This window comes from Gopherus flavomarginatus, chromosome 3 (assembly GCF_025201925.1).
Source record: "Gopherus flavomarginatus isolate rGopFla2 chromosome 3, rGopFla2.mat.asm, whole genome shotgun sequence".
Classification (NCBI taxonomy): Eukaryota; Metazoa; Chordata; order Testudines; family Testudinidae; genus Gopherus; species Gopherus flavomarginatus.
Window position 1 is genome coordinate 95,877,171 of NC_066619.1, and position 15,111 is coordinate 95,892,281.

The window sequence follows — 15,111 nt, forward strand, 5'->3', positions numbered from 1 at the left end:
TAAAAGAAATAGAATGCAAGTCTATATACTGCTTCATTTTTTTTTTTAACTGTGGTCATTACCGACCCTTTAGAAGAAAACTGCATCTCTTCTGTTTCTCTCTGAACTCTGAAATATCATAAAGGAGAGGAGCAGAGATGGGCCCAACTAGAACTCTGAATCCAAACATGCCCTGAACTTTGGGGCTGGTTTTGATCCAGATACAAAACACAAAAAGGGACGATTTTACCTATAAGAAAGAGAAATTAATCTCTGGCCCTTTCCTTCCCCCAAGGTCTACTCTCATTGTTGCTGTCTTTTTGAAGGAGAACCCACAGACCTCAACACCCTTTCAGGCTGTATAGGGGACTACCAGCTGCACATTCTCCCACACTGCTTTTTGCAGGGGATGGCTGCCAGGTAACTCCTGCCACTACTTCTCCTGTAGCTGCCAACAATCCCTATCAAGCCAGGATGGATTCAGCTCCTACTTAGACCTGTTCTAGGATTTTTTTAAAACGTCAGTAATTATGACTGTCCCCACACAGCCAAGCCCTATAGCACAGATAGGCCAGCAAGGACACAATTGGCTCCCTCACAGTACCAGCAAGTGGCATTATTAGATCTCCTTGGAATCCTTGCATACTTGCTAAGTCTTGGTCTTTCCCCCCTGCCCCCACCTGTACATTTTGGGCAAGCACTCTGGCTCCAAAAACACTTAGCCTGGCCTGAGCTTCCAGCATATCTGCTGCTGCAGCAGGAGTGGGACCTTTGCTACCAATGCAGCTGCACCAATGGCAGCCATCAAAATAAAATGATTTATTTTTATGACTCAGGATCAAATTCTGCACAGACTTACTAGACCAGAACCCATGTCTGCAGGGTGCTGAATGACCACCATTTCCTCTTTGCCAACTGGCAGCCAAGACAAAGCCATGACCAATGCTCTGTAAACCCAGGCAGACTACTCACCAGAGGAAATGCCACCCACAGAAGATTTGACTGGCAGCACCTCCATTACTGCTGATTGGTTCAGATGCACTACTGAAGCATGGAGGACTGTCTGAGACAGAGCCTGCCTTGATTCAGCTTTGGACCCAGATATGCTTCTGCCTTCCCTGACTCAGATACACAGTTCTGGAACCCACGGCTGAGGCATCCAGCTTCTGACCCTTGGTTTTTTTTTCCTGACTTCTGCTCTGACTTCTAGGCCTGACTGCACGCACCCCACTTCCTGACATCTACCCGCTTTGGAACACCTGTAGGACTTGCATGAGATAGACTGTAGGTGAGTGTAGATTTTGCCATTAGCTGCTTGATTCTTCAGCCCTTATATGCATGTAAATATCCCCTTAGTCTCAACAGGAGTAAAACACACATAAGGGCTCCAGAAGGGGGCCCTAAGTCTTCTAGCTTTTTTTTTTTTTAAGACCAGAGCTACCCTAAATAGCTTAAACATATTTCTGAAATTCTGCTGCCACAGTGGCAGTGCATGGCAAATTGTTACCTGGTCCAAAGGCTATTGAAGGCACTGGAAAATTCCCCCAGATTTCAGTGGGCTATTGTTCAGACCCTTGGAGTGATTGCCCAAAAAATTCTGTGCATTGGGGTGAGATGGGCAACAGGCAGACAAGGGAGGAACACAAGGAGAGGAGAACACTTCAGGGGAACAAGTTCAGGCTGAAAGTGGCTCTCACATTTAGGCTCTGGTAGAGAGCTCTAGCCTCATGCAGTGGCAGCAGCATCTGCTCAGCCAATCATGCAAGAAGTGTGTGTGCAGTGGGAGTAGAGGAGCTGAATCAGGCATTTTCTGCTATGAGTTTATTTAAATAAACCAAGCTTTAAAAACATAGTTTTAAATGGGTACTGTTTGATTAAATACCTTGGTTAAAAACTCTATAATTTGTGGAGTCGGTTCATGAGCTGGATGGTGAAGAGGCCTTGCAGTCCCATCATTTATTGGAGAAAATGACAGTCTCAGAAACAAAACCCTCTTCCACCAATTAGATCACAATAGTCATCCATGCTTTTGCATAAACATTTTCATAGGCTCCCAATTCTGCAAGGTACTTACCTAACTTCAATATATGAGCAGCACTATTGAAATCAATGGGACTGTTCCTTGCTTAAAGTTAGGAATGTGAGTAAGTGCCTTGCTGAATTGGAAACATGAACCTGCACACATCCTTTTCAATACCTTTTTAATCACACACTATTCCAAATAAGCTCTCCTTACCCTTCTTCGGGCAAGGAAGGTTGCAAAGTCCTGCATTCTTTTGGAGTAAAGACAATGTCCAAATCATCTTCAGGAAAGTCACCAAGTTCTTGCACAGTTTCTGGGTCTAAGTTGTTCAGCTGTGTCATCAGGAAACCTTCAAAATCCACTGGCTCCACTGCGTCATAAAATGGAGGCTGTAGAGAATAAAAATAAATAGGTGTTTTATAGCAATGTGGGCTTTTAAAAGAAATAACTCAAGCTTATTTCCCCTACTAAACCTAGAAAGCATGACTCTATTCCTTTATGGAGTGCAAGTAAAATTCTTCAACGAAGAAAATGGTTAGAGAAGGATCTGTCTAAAAATGGAAGGCACAGAAAAGGAAAAGAGTTAATTAATTAGAAAACAAACACAACATACTAAGTTTAGGCCCAAATTTGCAGCTCCTCTTCACAAAACTTTCACTGGCTGGTGGAAGTGAGGGCTGGTTCAATCACATCTGGGGCCACCTACAGGCCCATTCAACTGATGAGGAGATGCAGAGGGCAGGGTCAGGAAGCAGACAGCATGCAGGCAGCAGCCAAAGGGCATCTAACATCCTCAGTAAAAGGCAACAGCAATATCCAGGCCATGACGGCTGAGTCCCTGAAGCAGGAGCAGCAGCTAAGGTAAGTACTGAAGATCCTGACACCCAGCCCAAACAATCCAGGCCAAAATCATCAAAATGGCTATTTGTTTCCTGCATGAAATACTTTGATCCTGATTGTCAGAAGTGCTGAGCACTCACAACTCCAAATTAAGTCCATGGGATCCCAATAACATTACCATCCAAAATCTAAATACAGGGTTGTTTTCCTACCTCTTGCTAGTACAGATAACTTATTTTATGATATTTTCCAACTACCACCACAGTAAATCTTTAGAAACACATGGAACTGCTGTCCCCATCATCAGAAACCTCAAGCATCTGCCACTTCTGCAGTATATTATGTTGCAACTTAATAAAGCCAAAGGATGTTTAGTCATGCCTAATTAGCCATTCTGAGGTGGTACATCCTCTTCAGAACAAAGTTCAAAACATGTGAACTCTTCCAATGGCACACACTATCAAGCTGGCTGGTTCTTTTTACTTGCATAGTCACAACAATAGTGACAGAATTTCCTACTGCAGAATGGAAAAGAGACTGTGAAACAGCATCTTAGAACCTCTTCGTTTAGAACTATATACAACTGTATTTTATGTAAATGTACAGATTATTGCAAATGTAGAGGGTACTGCTATTTCTTTTTCCTTACTGTGTAACTAATACAAAATAAGCTGCTTGTATGAAGACAATGAAACAGCTGTCCAGTCACATTCAAAGACTATTTATACCCTATTAAAGGTTTTCCTTATAAGTAATGAAGTGGTATAAAAGTCACAGTTTAAGATAATCTATCTTTCCTTTTCTGTGAGCTCTGAGGAAAACTAAGCACAGTGTGACCCATGAAAGATAATTACAGGATTAGAATAACTAGTGTACCAATGGAAAGTCCACTGGAGTATATTTATCAAATCAGTCTGTTAAACTATCCTTGACTATCAGGAACAAGGACTCTGTCACAACAGTAGCCCAAACATTGCAAATGACTGTTTACTGAAGTACCAAAAAAAATTGGGATAAACGTAGGTACCATAATCTATGCATACTGTCCTATAGCTGGGGATTATAAAAAGTATCCAGCTATTAAGAAAAATGAAGCATTTGATGTTTCTTATAACATTACACCCTCTATATTCAATATTACTACTACTACTACTATCACCAACAACTCCATGTGAGATTTATTCTATTTGCATTGCAAGGTTCTTCCATACAAATAAAAACTATGGACCAAATCTTTAAGTCCTTATTCAGGCAAAACTCTCAGTGAAGATAACTCACATTTCAAAACTGAGTAAAATATAAGAACTTCAGGTTTTGGGCCCATGACAGGTTTTGTTTTTGGTTTGGGTTTTTTGTTTTTGTTTTTTTACTTGTAAGGATCTTTGGATTAAGCTTTATAAAAAGGGGTTTCCCAGCCCCCTTTATAGAAAATTCGGATATAGGTATTTTACATTTCACTGTAATTTTTATTAATTTATTTTACCCATTTTTATTAATTTTTATTAATTCTTGCTTTGTCCTGTTTGCATCTTTGTTAGATATTATTCTTATCCTTCCTTTTTCTACATCAGTCATGTTCCACTTTTAAGAACTTGAGGGTATTTTCAGTAACAAGTGCTTGTATCTGTATCAAGTGCATCATGAAACTCCGTGTCCAGCTGCATCATTTACAGAACCAGGAGGAAAAATTCCCTATATGGTGACTGTCAGAAATGTTCAGGGTACTACTCTGCTTATATTTACTGTATGTGCTGCCAGTGTCATATTGACAAGTACATCTATTGAACACAAATCATGTATATACCATTGGCACTGGACATTTGACTGTGCTTTCCACGTGTGCAGAAATCCCCAACTACAGGATTGTCAAATCATATCACTAGATAGTTTGCAATTGCTCTTAAAAGACCACAGAGCTAGCTGTTGCTAAATCACCTTCAGCAAGACTGATATGGACTTGAGCTTGTTCTTTGGGTTGCTATTACTGAAGTACCCATCTCCCCCAATTGTCTTCTCATTACTAGCTTGTTGGGCCAATCGAGTTCTTTAGAGGGGACGACAAGCCATGAACAAGTTGATTTTTGACAAACCCAAGCTATAATGCATGAAATCCTGGACCAACTGAAGCAAACAACAAAAACTCCCATTGACTTCAGTGGGGCAAGAATTTCACTCCATCTCTCTAAAATCAGGGATCGGCAACCTTTGGCAAGCAGCCCATCAAGGAAATCCCTTGGCAGGCTGGGACGGTTTGTTTACCTTCAGCGTCCGCCGTTCCAGGCCAATGGGGGCTGTGGGAAGTGGTGCGGGCCAAGGGATGTGCTGGCTGCCGCTTCCCGCAGCCCCCATTGGCCTGGAACAGCAAACCCCGGCCATTGAGAGCTGCAATTGGCTGAACCTGCGGACACTGCAGGTAAACAAACTGTCCCAGCCCGCCAGCGGATTTCCCTGATGGGCCGCATGCCAAAGGTTGCCAAACCTTGCTCTAGATCCTCTGCAATCAATCTCATTGCATTCACGGACTCAGTAATTTTGTCTCAGTGGGACAGTAAGAAACACAACATCTACATATGATGCTCAATAGTCACTAAGTTCAGGCAGTCTCTGGCACTGCAATCAAAATATCCTCAAAAATATCCTCAAAGTCCTAGAGAACAATTGCTAGGTAAAGTATTATCTAATAAGTAGGGCTGTCAATTAATTGCAGTTAACTCAAGCGATTAACTCAAAACAAATTAACTCGATTTAAAAAATTAATTGTGACTAATGGCAGTTTTAAATCGCACTGTTAAATTATAAATTATAAATATTTATTATAAATAAAATATATGTTTTTCCACATTTTCAAATATATTGGTTTCAGTTACAACACAGAATACAAAGTGTACAAATTATTTTTTATTACCAATGTCTGCACTGTAAAAAAGATAAACAAAAGAAATAGTATTTTTCAATTCACCTCATAGCATTTCTGTAGTGCAATCTTTTAATCATGAAAGTGCAATTTACAAATGTAGAATTATTTTTTTACATACCTGCACTCAAAAACAATGTAAAAATTTAGAGCAGGTGTTCTCAAACTGGGTGTTGGGTCCCCTCAGGGTGTCGTGAGGTTATTACATGGAGGGCTACAAGTTGTCAACCTCCATCCCAAATCCCGCTTTGCATCCAGCATTTACAATGGTGTTAAATATATTAAAAGTGTTTTTAATTTATAAAGGGGGGACACACTCAGAGGCTTGCTATGTGAAAGGGGTCACCAGCACAAAAGTTTGAGAACCACGGCTTTAGAGCCTACAAGTCCACTCAGACCTACTTCTTGTTCAGACAAATAAGTCTGTTTACATTTGTGGGAGATAATGCTGCCTGCTACTTATTTACAATTTGTTTACACGTGAGAACAGCACTGCATGGCACTGTTGTAGCTGGTGTTGCAAGACATTTACGTGCCAGATATGCTAAACATTTATATGCCCTTTCATGCTTTGATTTATAGATTGCATTATCTTTTGTTTATCTTTTTTTACAGTGCAAATATTTGTAATCAAAAATAATAAAGTGAGCATTGTACATTTTGTATTCTGCATTGTATCTGAAGTCAATATATTTGAAAACGTAGAAAAAAAAATCCCAAAATATTTATAATAAATTTAAATTGGTATTCTGTTATTGTTTAACAATGCGATTTAAACTGGATTAGTCACAATTAATTGTTTTAATCTCACAATTAATTTTTAAATAATTTGACAGCCCTAGTAGTAAGATATATACCTGCAGATATGTTTTATAATGTTCCATAATATTAGTTTAGAAAAGATGAAAAACAAATGACGTAAACTAATTTAAAACTCATGGTAGTATATCTATAATCTTTTTTTTTTTACTGAAGACAGTGTTTTGCAAACAAAATGATGTTGCTTATTAAAATCCAGTTTTAAAATCAACCATTGTATTTACTTTCCAACATCACACCACCCACTTTCATCAATCAAATCAATCACATTTTATTTTGGCTTCTAACTTGTCTAGGTTAGGTGGCAATATGGCAATAATAATCTTTGTCATTTGAATTGTGTGCTTTTAACTTTTGCAGTTTTGCACATTTTCTAGATACAAATTTTAAAAAGGGATGAAAAAGATAAAGCTAAATAAATAGAGATGGAATGTAATATATTAAAACAGAAAAAATGCAGATTTTCAAAAGAAAAGTCATCATTGCATTTTACACTGTTGTACTCCCCCCACCCCCACCCCACACACAGAGCACATTCTATCCAATGAAGAGCAATTTAAGCATCCTACAGAAATAACCATAAATCATTACAGCAGACGTACCTTTTTAGATGATGGATTAGAGGCATGTAAGTTGTGACAGCTCACAAAATGGCGGCTACCGGAAGTGAAATGTAATGTTACCAAATTTCCTAACAGCAGAAGCAGGTTGCTGAGAGCAAAAGAAGAAAGAAAACCCTGTCCTCACCACAGCATTTCAAACTGAGGAAGTGAGCAAAACGCTAGTGGTAAGCCCTGACACACAGGAAGTGAATGCTTAACAGTATTTCCAGTTTTCTCAATCGCTGGGGCACGAATACTCTGCCTACTCTTACTACTACTCAGAAAAGGGTCAAAATCCCATTCTGGTTTTATTTCATAGCATGAGATACTCTCAAATCTCCCCTGCTTTTGATGAGCCTTTAAAAAGATCTTGAATTTAATGGGAATACATTTCCTCTTGTTACAATAAACAGGGACTATATTCCTCCCTATGTGACATCCAGCAGGCTGGAGAAGATGCTGAGGGGGTTATACAGCACCTGACTCAAGCAGAACTAGGCCAGTGACTTTCAAGCACTGCACACCAACACACCTATTGCACCACCTTTGAAAAGGGCATGGCATCCTACCTCTTCCCTGTCCAAGCAGCTCTGCTGACTGGCATGGGGGAGAGGGAGGCGCCATGATCACTCTTAACCCCTTCCCCATTCAAGCACCTAGCACATTTGCGGATAGCAGGGGTCACATTGCCCTTCAAGATGCTGGACAGTCCCTGCATAGGAGCATGAGGTGAGATACCTTTTGACCTCCAGACCTGAACCTCATTGTGGAGAGCTGGCCAGAATTTGGCCCGTCAGTTGTTAGCACATGTAGGAAGATGACAAATCTGGAGGGCATCCCCGTGTTAAGTATTTGGCATTGAAAACCTTCCTGAAAAGGCTCTAACATGAAATAGTATAAAGCTAAACATCCAGTCATGTCTCTTTGCTCTCTATGGCTAGGTATTTGAAATCTAGACTGGAGTAATTCAGTTACCTCAATGTACCCAAAGCACAACCAAACCCAGTGCTGTCAGTCAACCTACATTAGGTTAACTGCTGTTGTTTAGCAAATAATTTACAATAAGGAATAAATACAAGAAAAATGGTCATCTGCCCACAGACAATCACAAGGGAAAAAAAAGCCCTGAAACTGAAGTATGTGGACAAAATTTGTTACCCAGCAGTCCAACTAATGCACAGTCCTTTTTCCAACAGTGGCCAGTGCCAAATGCTTCATGCTAGCAAGGTGTAGGGAACCAGGCACTGAGCCATGCCATATGGGTCAGGTAATGCCCTTTATTCCGGGCACACACCTGTCTTTGCAGAGCACCACTGGCCAGCACACAGTACACGCACGTCTGTGCATCTATGTGCTTACAGGGCAGGGCTCAAACAATTCCAGCAAAAGGCCATAATCTGCACAGTCATTTATTTACTTTGATTTATGCTACCCTATCTCAGACCATGGGCACCACTGACAATCATTTCAAACAAACAGTTGCCTCAGCTCACATTGCAGTAGTTTTATTACAGCCTTATGCAGAGGGCAGCAGAAAGCAAGATCAGCCCCCTAGAAGGGTTCAGTTAACTTAGTCTAAAAACATAAATCAATATAGATGTAAAAACTATACATAAAAAACTAATCTCAGTACTTACCAGCTGAATAGAGCCAGAGGCACTTATACTTCGTTGACAAAACTGTCCAACGCTTGGTTGGACGGTAAATTGCTTCCTTATTTCTGCTGATGAATGCCTTTAATTAAAACAGAAAAACTTAAGTGTAGTGCAGTAGTTGTCCACAACTGAAAACCAACCAACAACTAATGTTAAGGTCACACTGGTTAATTTTAACTCTACATTTATGAATATCTGAGGTATAAATAAGATAATCAAATATTTTTCCTAGAGTTTAAGAAGCTTAATGATTTACTCTAATGTTTGGAACCATATTTTGATTATTCCCTGCTCTCCTCTTGCTTTGTAGCAAGTGTTGGCCTTCACTGAATTGTTCACAAAACATTTACAGTCCTGTATTCTCAGGATTTTGTTCATTTTCCCACCAATAGATATAGTGCTATCAAAGCTAAATTCTTGGAACTGAGAAACTAAATATAAACTGATAAGAACAATTTGACCCTAAATCAATTGTAATTGGAACATGAGTAGCAATATTTAATAATAGTCTGCAAATTCAGTCCTGCAAAGGAACTACTATAGAGCAACAGAACGGAGAGGGACCACCACAGAGGAGAAACATTTTTAATGAACTAATCATGGACCAAAAAAAGCAATAAGACAGCACTCCACTGACCGAACAGTAAAATCCTACACTCGGATCAATAACACGGTGTGCTGTCATTACCCACTTGGAAACAAAAACACCAGTCTAGAACACTGTAGTCTTAATAAGAGTATCAGTTGAATGTATAAGAGTGAGATTTTCAAAAGCACTAACTGATTGATTTCAATGGGAGCAGAGATAGGTCAATGCCAAGCACTTTTGAAAATCCCACTGTGATTGATAGTACAGTCAGCCAATCAAACCCATTGAGTTAACAATCCACTAATCAGATTGATTGCATTGCCTTCCTTTAATAACCTGCTGTAAATATTCTATGAAGCTCAGGACATAAACAATAAAATACATAATAATGATTGAGTAATGTCTTGTTTTTGTTTTGAAGCTGATTATTTACATATTTTCCCTTAGGAACAAGGGGCATGATTCTCAAAGGTGCAGATGACAATTACATGCCTCTCACTGAAAGTCATGAGAGTTAGGCACTTAATTGCCATTTTCACTTTTGAAAATCACCCTCACAATAACTTCTTCAGAGAAATAAAGAAAACAGTGTCACATTACCATTATCTAGAAACGGTAGGATATTTAGCAGGATCCACTAGAGTCCAGAGTGTCTAGTGGTAAAAGCAGGATATTGGAAGTCCATGAATCTATTCCCAGCTCTGCAACTGACTCACTGAATGATGCTGAGCTCAGAACTGGAGCTTCAAAAGACTCTGAACTGACCACTCCAAATGAAATCAGTGCGAGCTACAAGTGCTCAGCACCTCTGAAAAATCAGGCCCTTAATCTCCCTCACACCACATTCATTCCTGGTGTAATTCTTCTGAAGTTAATGGAGTTATATCAGGGATGAACTTGATCCTCAGTGTTTTGGTTTACATTATCTATCTTACAGTTTTGTGCTGTCACCCATCACTATAGTATTTGAGCCTCTTCCAAGTCAAACAGGTTGGAAATAGCATAGTCCCCAGTGGACTTCATGCAGGCTCAGGCTCTTCTCCCTTTTCAGGTTATAGAAGGCTTTCCTTGGGGTAGGGTTATATTTAAGTGTGTTAAAGGAGGGTTTGGCTTCACTTCAGACAGCATTATTGCTTTGGAACAGGTCTCAAGTTTAAGGAAATTAGGTAGTCCAGTCTCCCACTGGAGAAGAATCAGAAAAGTTCTTTGCTACATGGGACAATCTGCATGGGGTTAGGGAAACATCATGATGTGGTCAACTGAGAAGGCTCTTCTGTCCCCAGCACTCATTCCTCTAATGCTAGTGAGCGTTATTGGGTTCTTCAGCCATCTGATAATCAGGCTTTTCAGACCCAAAATGATGGTGCTTCCCTGTTCAATCTGCACCTTCTCCTCCCTCTTCTCCTGTCCCCAACTTCCTGTGAAGCAGCTGATAATTCAGAGTCCTTTTCAAGTGTGACCAATTTGCTTGACTCTAAAAACAGCCAGAGCAAAAGCAGCCCTGAAAAGCCAAAGTACTGCTATGGAACAGGAAGAAGAGACATCACTGAAAAAATATGTTCTTACTCAGTATTGGCACCACAAGGCTTTTGCAAGCCAAAATGTTGAGGGATTCTTGATCTGATTCAATAGACAAATAGGTGTTTTTAAATCAGTAAAAAGGCACACAGGGGAAATCCATGGTTTTCTTATGTCTAGTGTGTTTAAGATAATATGGGGGACTTTTAAAAAGAGAACAAAAACTGTATACCAAGTCGATTTTCTTCCAGTTCATCTCCCACTACAAGTAACCTCTGATCATGTGTCTCTCACAGCACGAAATAAGTATCAGTTTTACTGAACCCAGAATTTTCCTTTGAAGAGAATGGGCCAGATTCTGCCCTGTGAAGCATATCACATGAGTCTCATTGACATTAATGAGTGTTGTAGCAACGTTCATCTGCCGGAAGATGATGGCTAAACGTTTTCCAAAAACAGATTCCACTCTAGATAAGGGAATAACATGTCTCTAAATTATACAGGCTGTGGGGTGATTAGGCCCCTAGAACAAGGCATTGTTCTGAGCTACAAAAGGGAAGAGGCACACAGACAAGGAACTCAATTCACCTTTTGGCATAAGCAGATGCAACTCTGTGGCCTTCAGGGGAGCTATGCTCCTTACAAGAAGCAATGCATTTAGTGTGACCATATTTCCCCAATAGAAAAAACAGGACACCCTGGGGGGCTAGCCTACCAAGCCATCCCTCCCCTCGCCCCCCATGTATGGGGCTGGCCCAAGCCACTCATCCGAGCCCTGCCTGCTCCCCGTGCGAGGCTGGGGCTGGAATCATTGCTCACTTGAGCCCTGTCTGCCCTCTCCCCTCCCCTTGAGGCTGGGGCTAGCATCACTGCTCACTGAAGCCCTGCCTGTCCCCTGCACATTCCTCCGCACTCCACGTTTTTGAAAAAAGTGGGCATTTGTCCCATTGGCTCTTGCCAACTGAGCAAGTTGGAAAGAGCCAATGGGATAAATGCCCACTTATTCCAAAAAAGTCGGGACGGCAGGGACAGGGCTTAAAAAATGGACTGTTCTGGCCAAAATGGGACACATGGTCAGTCACCTGAAATGAATTTGACCGCACAGATTTTTCACTATCTAACAGAAGGAATAAATTTGAAAAGGAACACTACAATATTGAAGACAAAATGACATACATTTACAGGAAACTGATAAAGTAAAGAAGGCTGGTTCAATTTAATAAACTTTAGATACTGAAGTAGGTAGTATATCTTGTTTCATTTACTAATTTAACTATTTCTGCTAAATTAACAATATTGTGCACTAGGATATCTGTACTACATGAGTTTTGCAAACAAACTGTGCTCACTAGCTAGATCTACAAAGACACTCACTAAGAAAACAAGGGCCAGATTTTACCCTTAGATATACACAAACTCAACTTCCATTGGGCCCTGATCCTACAGAAATGACTCCATGCAGCTGGAAGTGTCCATGTGTTGAACCATTTGCAGGACCACTTTTAGCCATCAGTATTTGAGCAAGCATTCCTGAGATCGGAATTGGCCCCCAAACATATAGGTGTGGCAATAATAGTGCAGTGCTCTTATTTGGTCCCTGTTTGTTTTATGTAGTACTCAATGAGACAACTGACTGTAGAGAAAAAGTCATAAGGCTGTCACACAATTCACTGGTGAAATTCCTATTGGGTCAGATTCCATGTTGCATTGATCAGTAGGTAGAACCCACAAGAAAATGAAGGCAGGGGGAGTAAAGGTAGCTTTATGCCACCTTTCTGCCTCCCACATTTTTGGCTGCACTGGGGGGTTGGAGCAGTCCTTGCTCCTACACCAGGTGTATTTCCCCAGGGGGCCCATTGACTTCCAAGTAGTATATGCAATCCTGCAGAAATTTTTCCAAACAGCTCATTATAGTTGTGACTTAACAGTCTCCCCCACCCCAAACTCCTCTCCTAAACAAAGTGTACAGTTTGTATAATTCTCTTAAACCAACAGTGCAACCATAGTTACAGACAGCAGGTTATTAAAGTGTAATTAAGCTTATGGACCAAATTCAGAGAGTTTGCCACTGCAGAGTTCATTGCAGGAGTAGGGCCTCAGAGATAGAACATGATTAAGGTTAGTGATTAGGCCTAAATTATATAATAGAACAGAAAAGAAAATGAAAACAATTTACCTTCACGTTCTAGAATATTTTAGACCCTCTCTTGCACACTCCTAATTGACCTAGTTCACATGAGCGATAATTTTAAATGGTGATAGCTTGTCTCTTAATTTTATGCTCATGTCATAAAACCACAGCTAAAGCCCATTGAAATCAGTATAAAGATTCCCAACAAGATCAAGGACAGGCTCATAGCACAGTAAGAACAAGTGGCTCTCCAAACTGGATAGTACCAGTCACATAAGTAGGATGAGGGAGAGGCAAATCACAGCTATAAGTGCCCAGAAGAGGGAGAATCTTCTAATGAAGATGTCCAAGAGAAGATATTCAAAAGAAAAATCACTACTCATCAATAACTGTACCCATATACAGTTGTATGGAAAGCCAATTTCAATTGCAAGGCAAAACAATGTCTTGAATCACTCTCAAAAGCAAAAATACTAATGAGCAACTGAGAGGTAAAAATTTCACCAATCCCAACAAGAAAGAAACAGAAGTATTAGAAATGAACAGACCATTCTCAAACGTCAAACATTCGTATGCCAAGAGCTTCCGAGGCCCACAATGGAATTCATTGAACTGTGGATGAGATTAGAGAGGCTGAGTGATCCCCCGCTGAGGTACATTAGTCTGCACTACAAAAAAGTTCTGGAGACTAATCACATGTAAAAGAAATATGCTTTTGTATATGGACAGTCATTGTATCAATATTAGGATGTAATATAATAAATTGTCTTTAAAGTAAAGATACCACTGCAGATTCTTAGGATTTCACTCTAAGATCTACCCATAAAAGTTTACCTCCTTTGAACTGCATTTGCTAAAGACAGATTTGGAAAGAACACAGCAGGCACTGTGGTGCCATGGTGGTCAAAGGGACAGTACAAAAGTTTGGGTAAATATATAACAGAGCAGAAGAGAACGGTTTTCAAGCTCACAGAGATCTTTCAGCAGCTGGAAAGTGGAAACTTTTAAATAGAGAAAATCTGGTTTTAAAGGTAAGAGTCTGTTGTATACACCTTCTAGCTGACACCATTCAAAAGAAATAAGCAACTATCTAGTTGGAGGAGCTGGTGAGAGAAACTTTTATCACTCAAGCCATCCATCCAGCCAATACTTAGAGAATTGAGAACAGGCTTCTGAAAGATCTGCATACAGTCTTCATTGGCTACATAAAAACAGAGAGGTTAACTAAAAAGGGGGAAAGGAAGAGTCTCTCAAAGGATGGTGTATATATGTACTTACATAGAAGGGGGTCATAAAATACAACAGAAAAAAACTTCAGTATTATATATTGACTGGTTTGGCTTCTCCTACTTTCTGTAAGAAAAGTAAAATTAAACAGAATTATGCATCCATTTAGGATTTTCTGTAAAAAAGCAAACATGTTGCCTTATGCTTAACTTTATGTTAAACCTTTGTTAGTCTGAGGAATAGACCCGCTGGTCTAATAGTGACGAAGCAAATCATCTACTAGAATAATTATTCTGTGCCTTTATTCTCAGTTTGAGAGTTCTGTGGTTGCAACAAACAAAAAATTCTGCTAGAGAAGAAAGTAAATAGGAAAAAAAAACCACAATAGGTCAGACTCCAACCCACCTCTTTAGCTACCAAGCATAAAAATCTATCTCAGAGATTCTTTTCCCTTCTCACTACCAATGGAAGTAGTTTTCTTTTAATAGAGTTCCCTGGTTTTCCTCTAAATTTCTAATCTGGCCTTCAGGTACCACAGCTCTGCTTCATTACCTCCCTCTTTACAGGTGTGGTTGACCTGGGCTAACAGTTAACTCTTTGTCTGCTAGTGCTCAGGTAGGGCCTCTGCACTCTGTCATGGTCTTATTTAGGGTCTATCAGGTTAAGAAATACCCTGCCTAGGAAGGGAACAACAATCCCAGACTGGACAACTGAATTTTAATTGCTGGACTGTCATGCAACGTCTTCCCAAAGTCAGCATAGGGTGCAGCAGACTGTGAAGAACTCTGGGACAGAACATCATCCTCATCTTTAT

The 15,111-nt window shown here is 40.1% G+C and overlaps 1 protein-coding gene across 3 annotated transcripts in view; it reads right to left on the reverse strand.

Annotated features, from left to right (window-relative positions):
* Nucleotides 1-15,111, reverse strand: part of DOCK8 (dedicator of cytokinesis 8) — a 147,380-nt gene that overhangs the window by 113,475 nt on the left and 18,794 nt on the right. For 2 of the 3 annotated variants that reach the window (XM_050944254.1, XM_050944253.1), the window contains exons 2-3: nt 8,815-8,911; nt 2,216-2,391 (exon numbers count right to left, since the gene is read on the reverse strand). In XM_050944254.1, the coding sequence (XP_050800211.1) occupies nt 2,216-2,391; nt 8,815-8,911 (273 nt within the window). Of the gene's footprint in view, nt 1-2,215; nt 2,392-7,177; nt 7,227-8,814; nt 8,912-15,111 lie in introns of those variants that run through there. The other variant, XM_050944255.1, reaches the window with a different exon arrangement.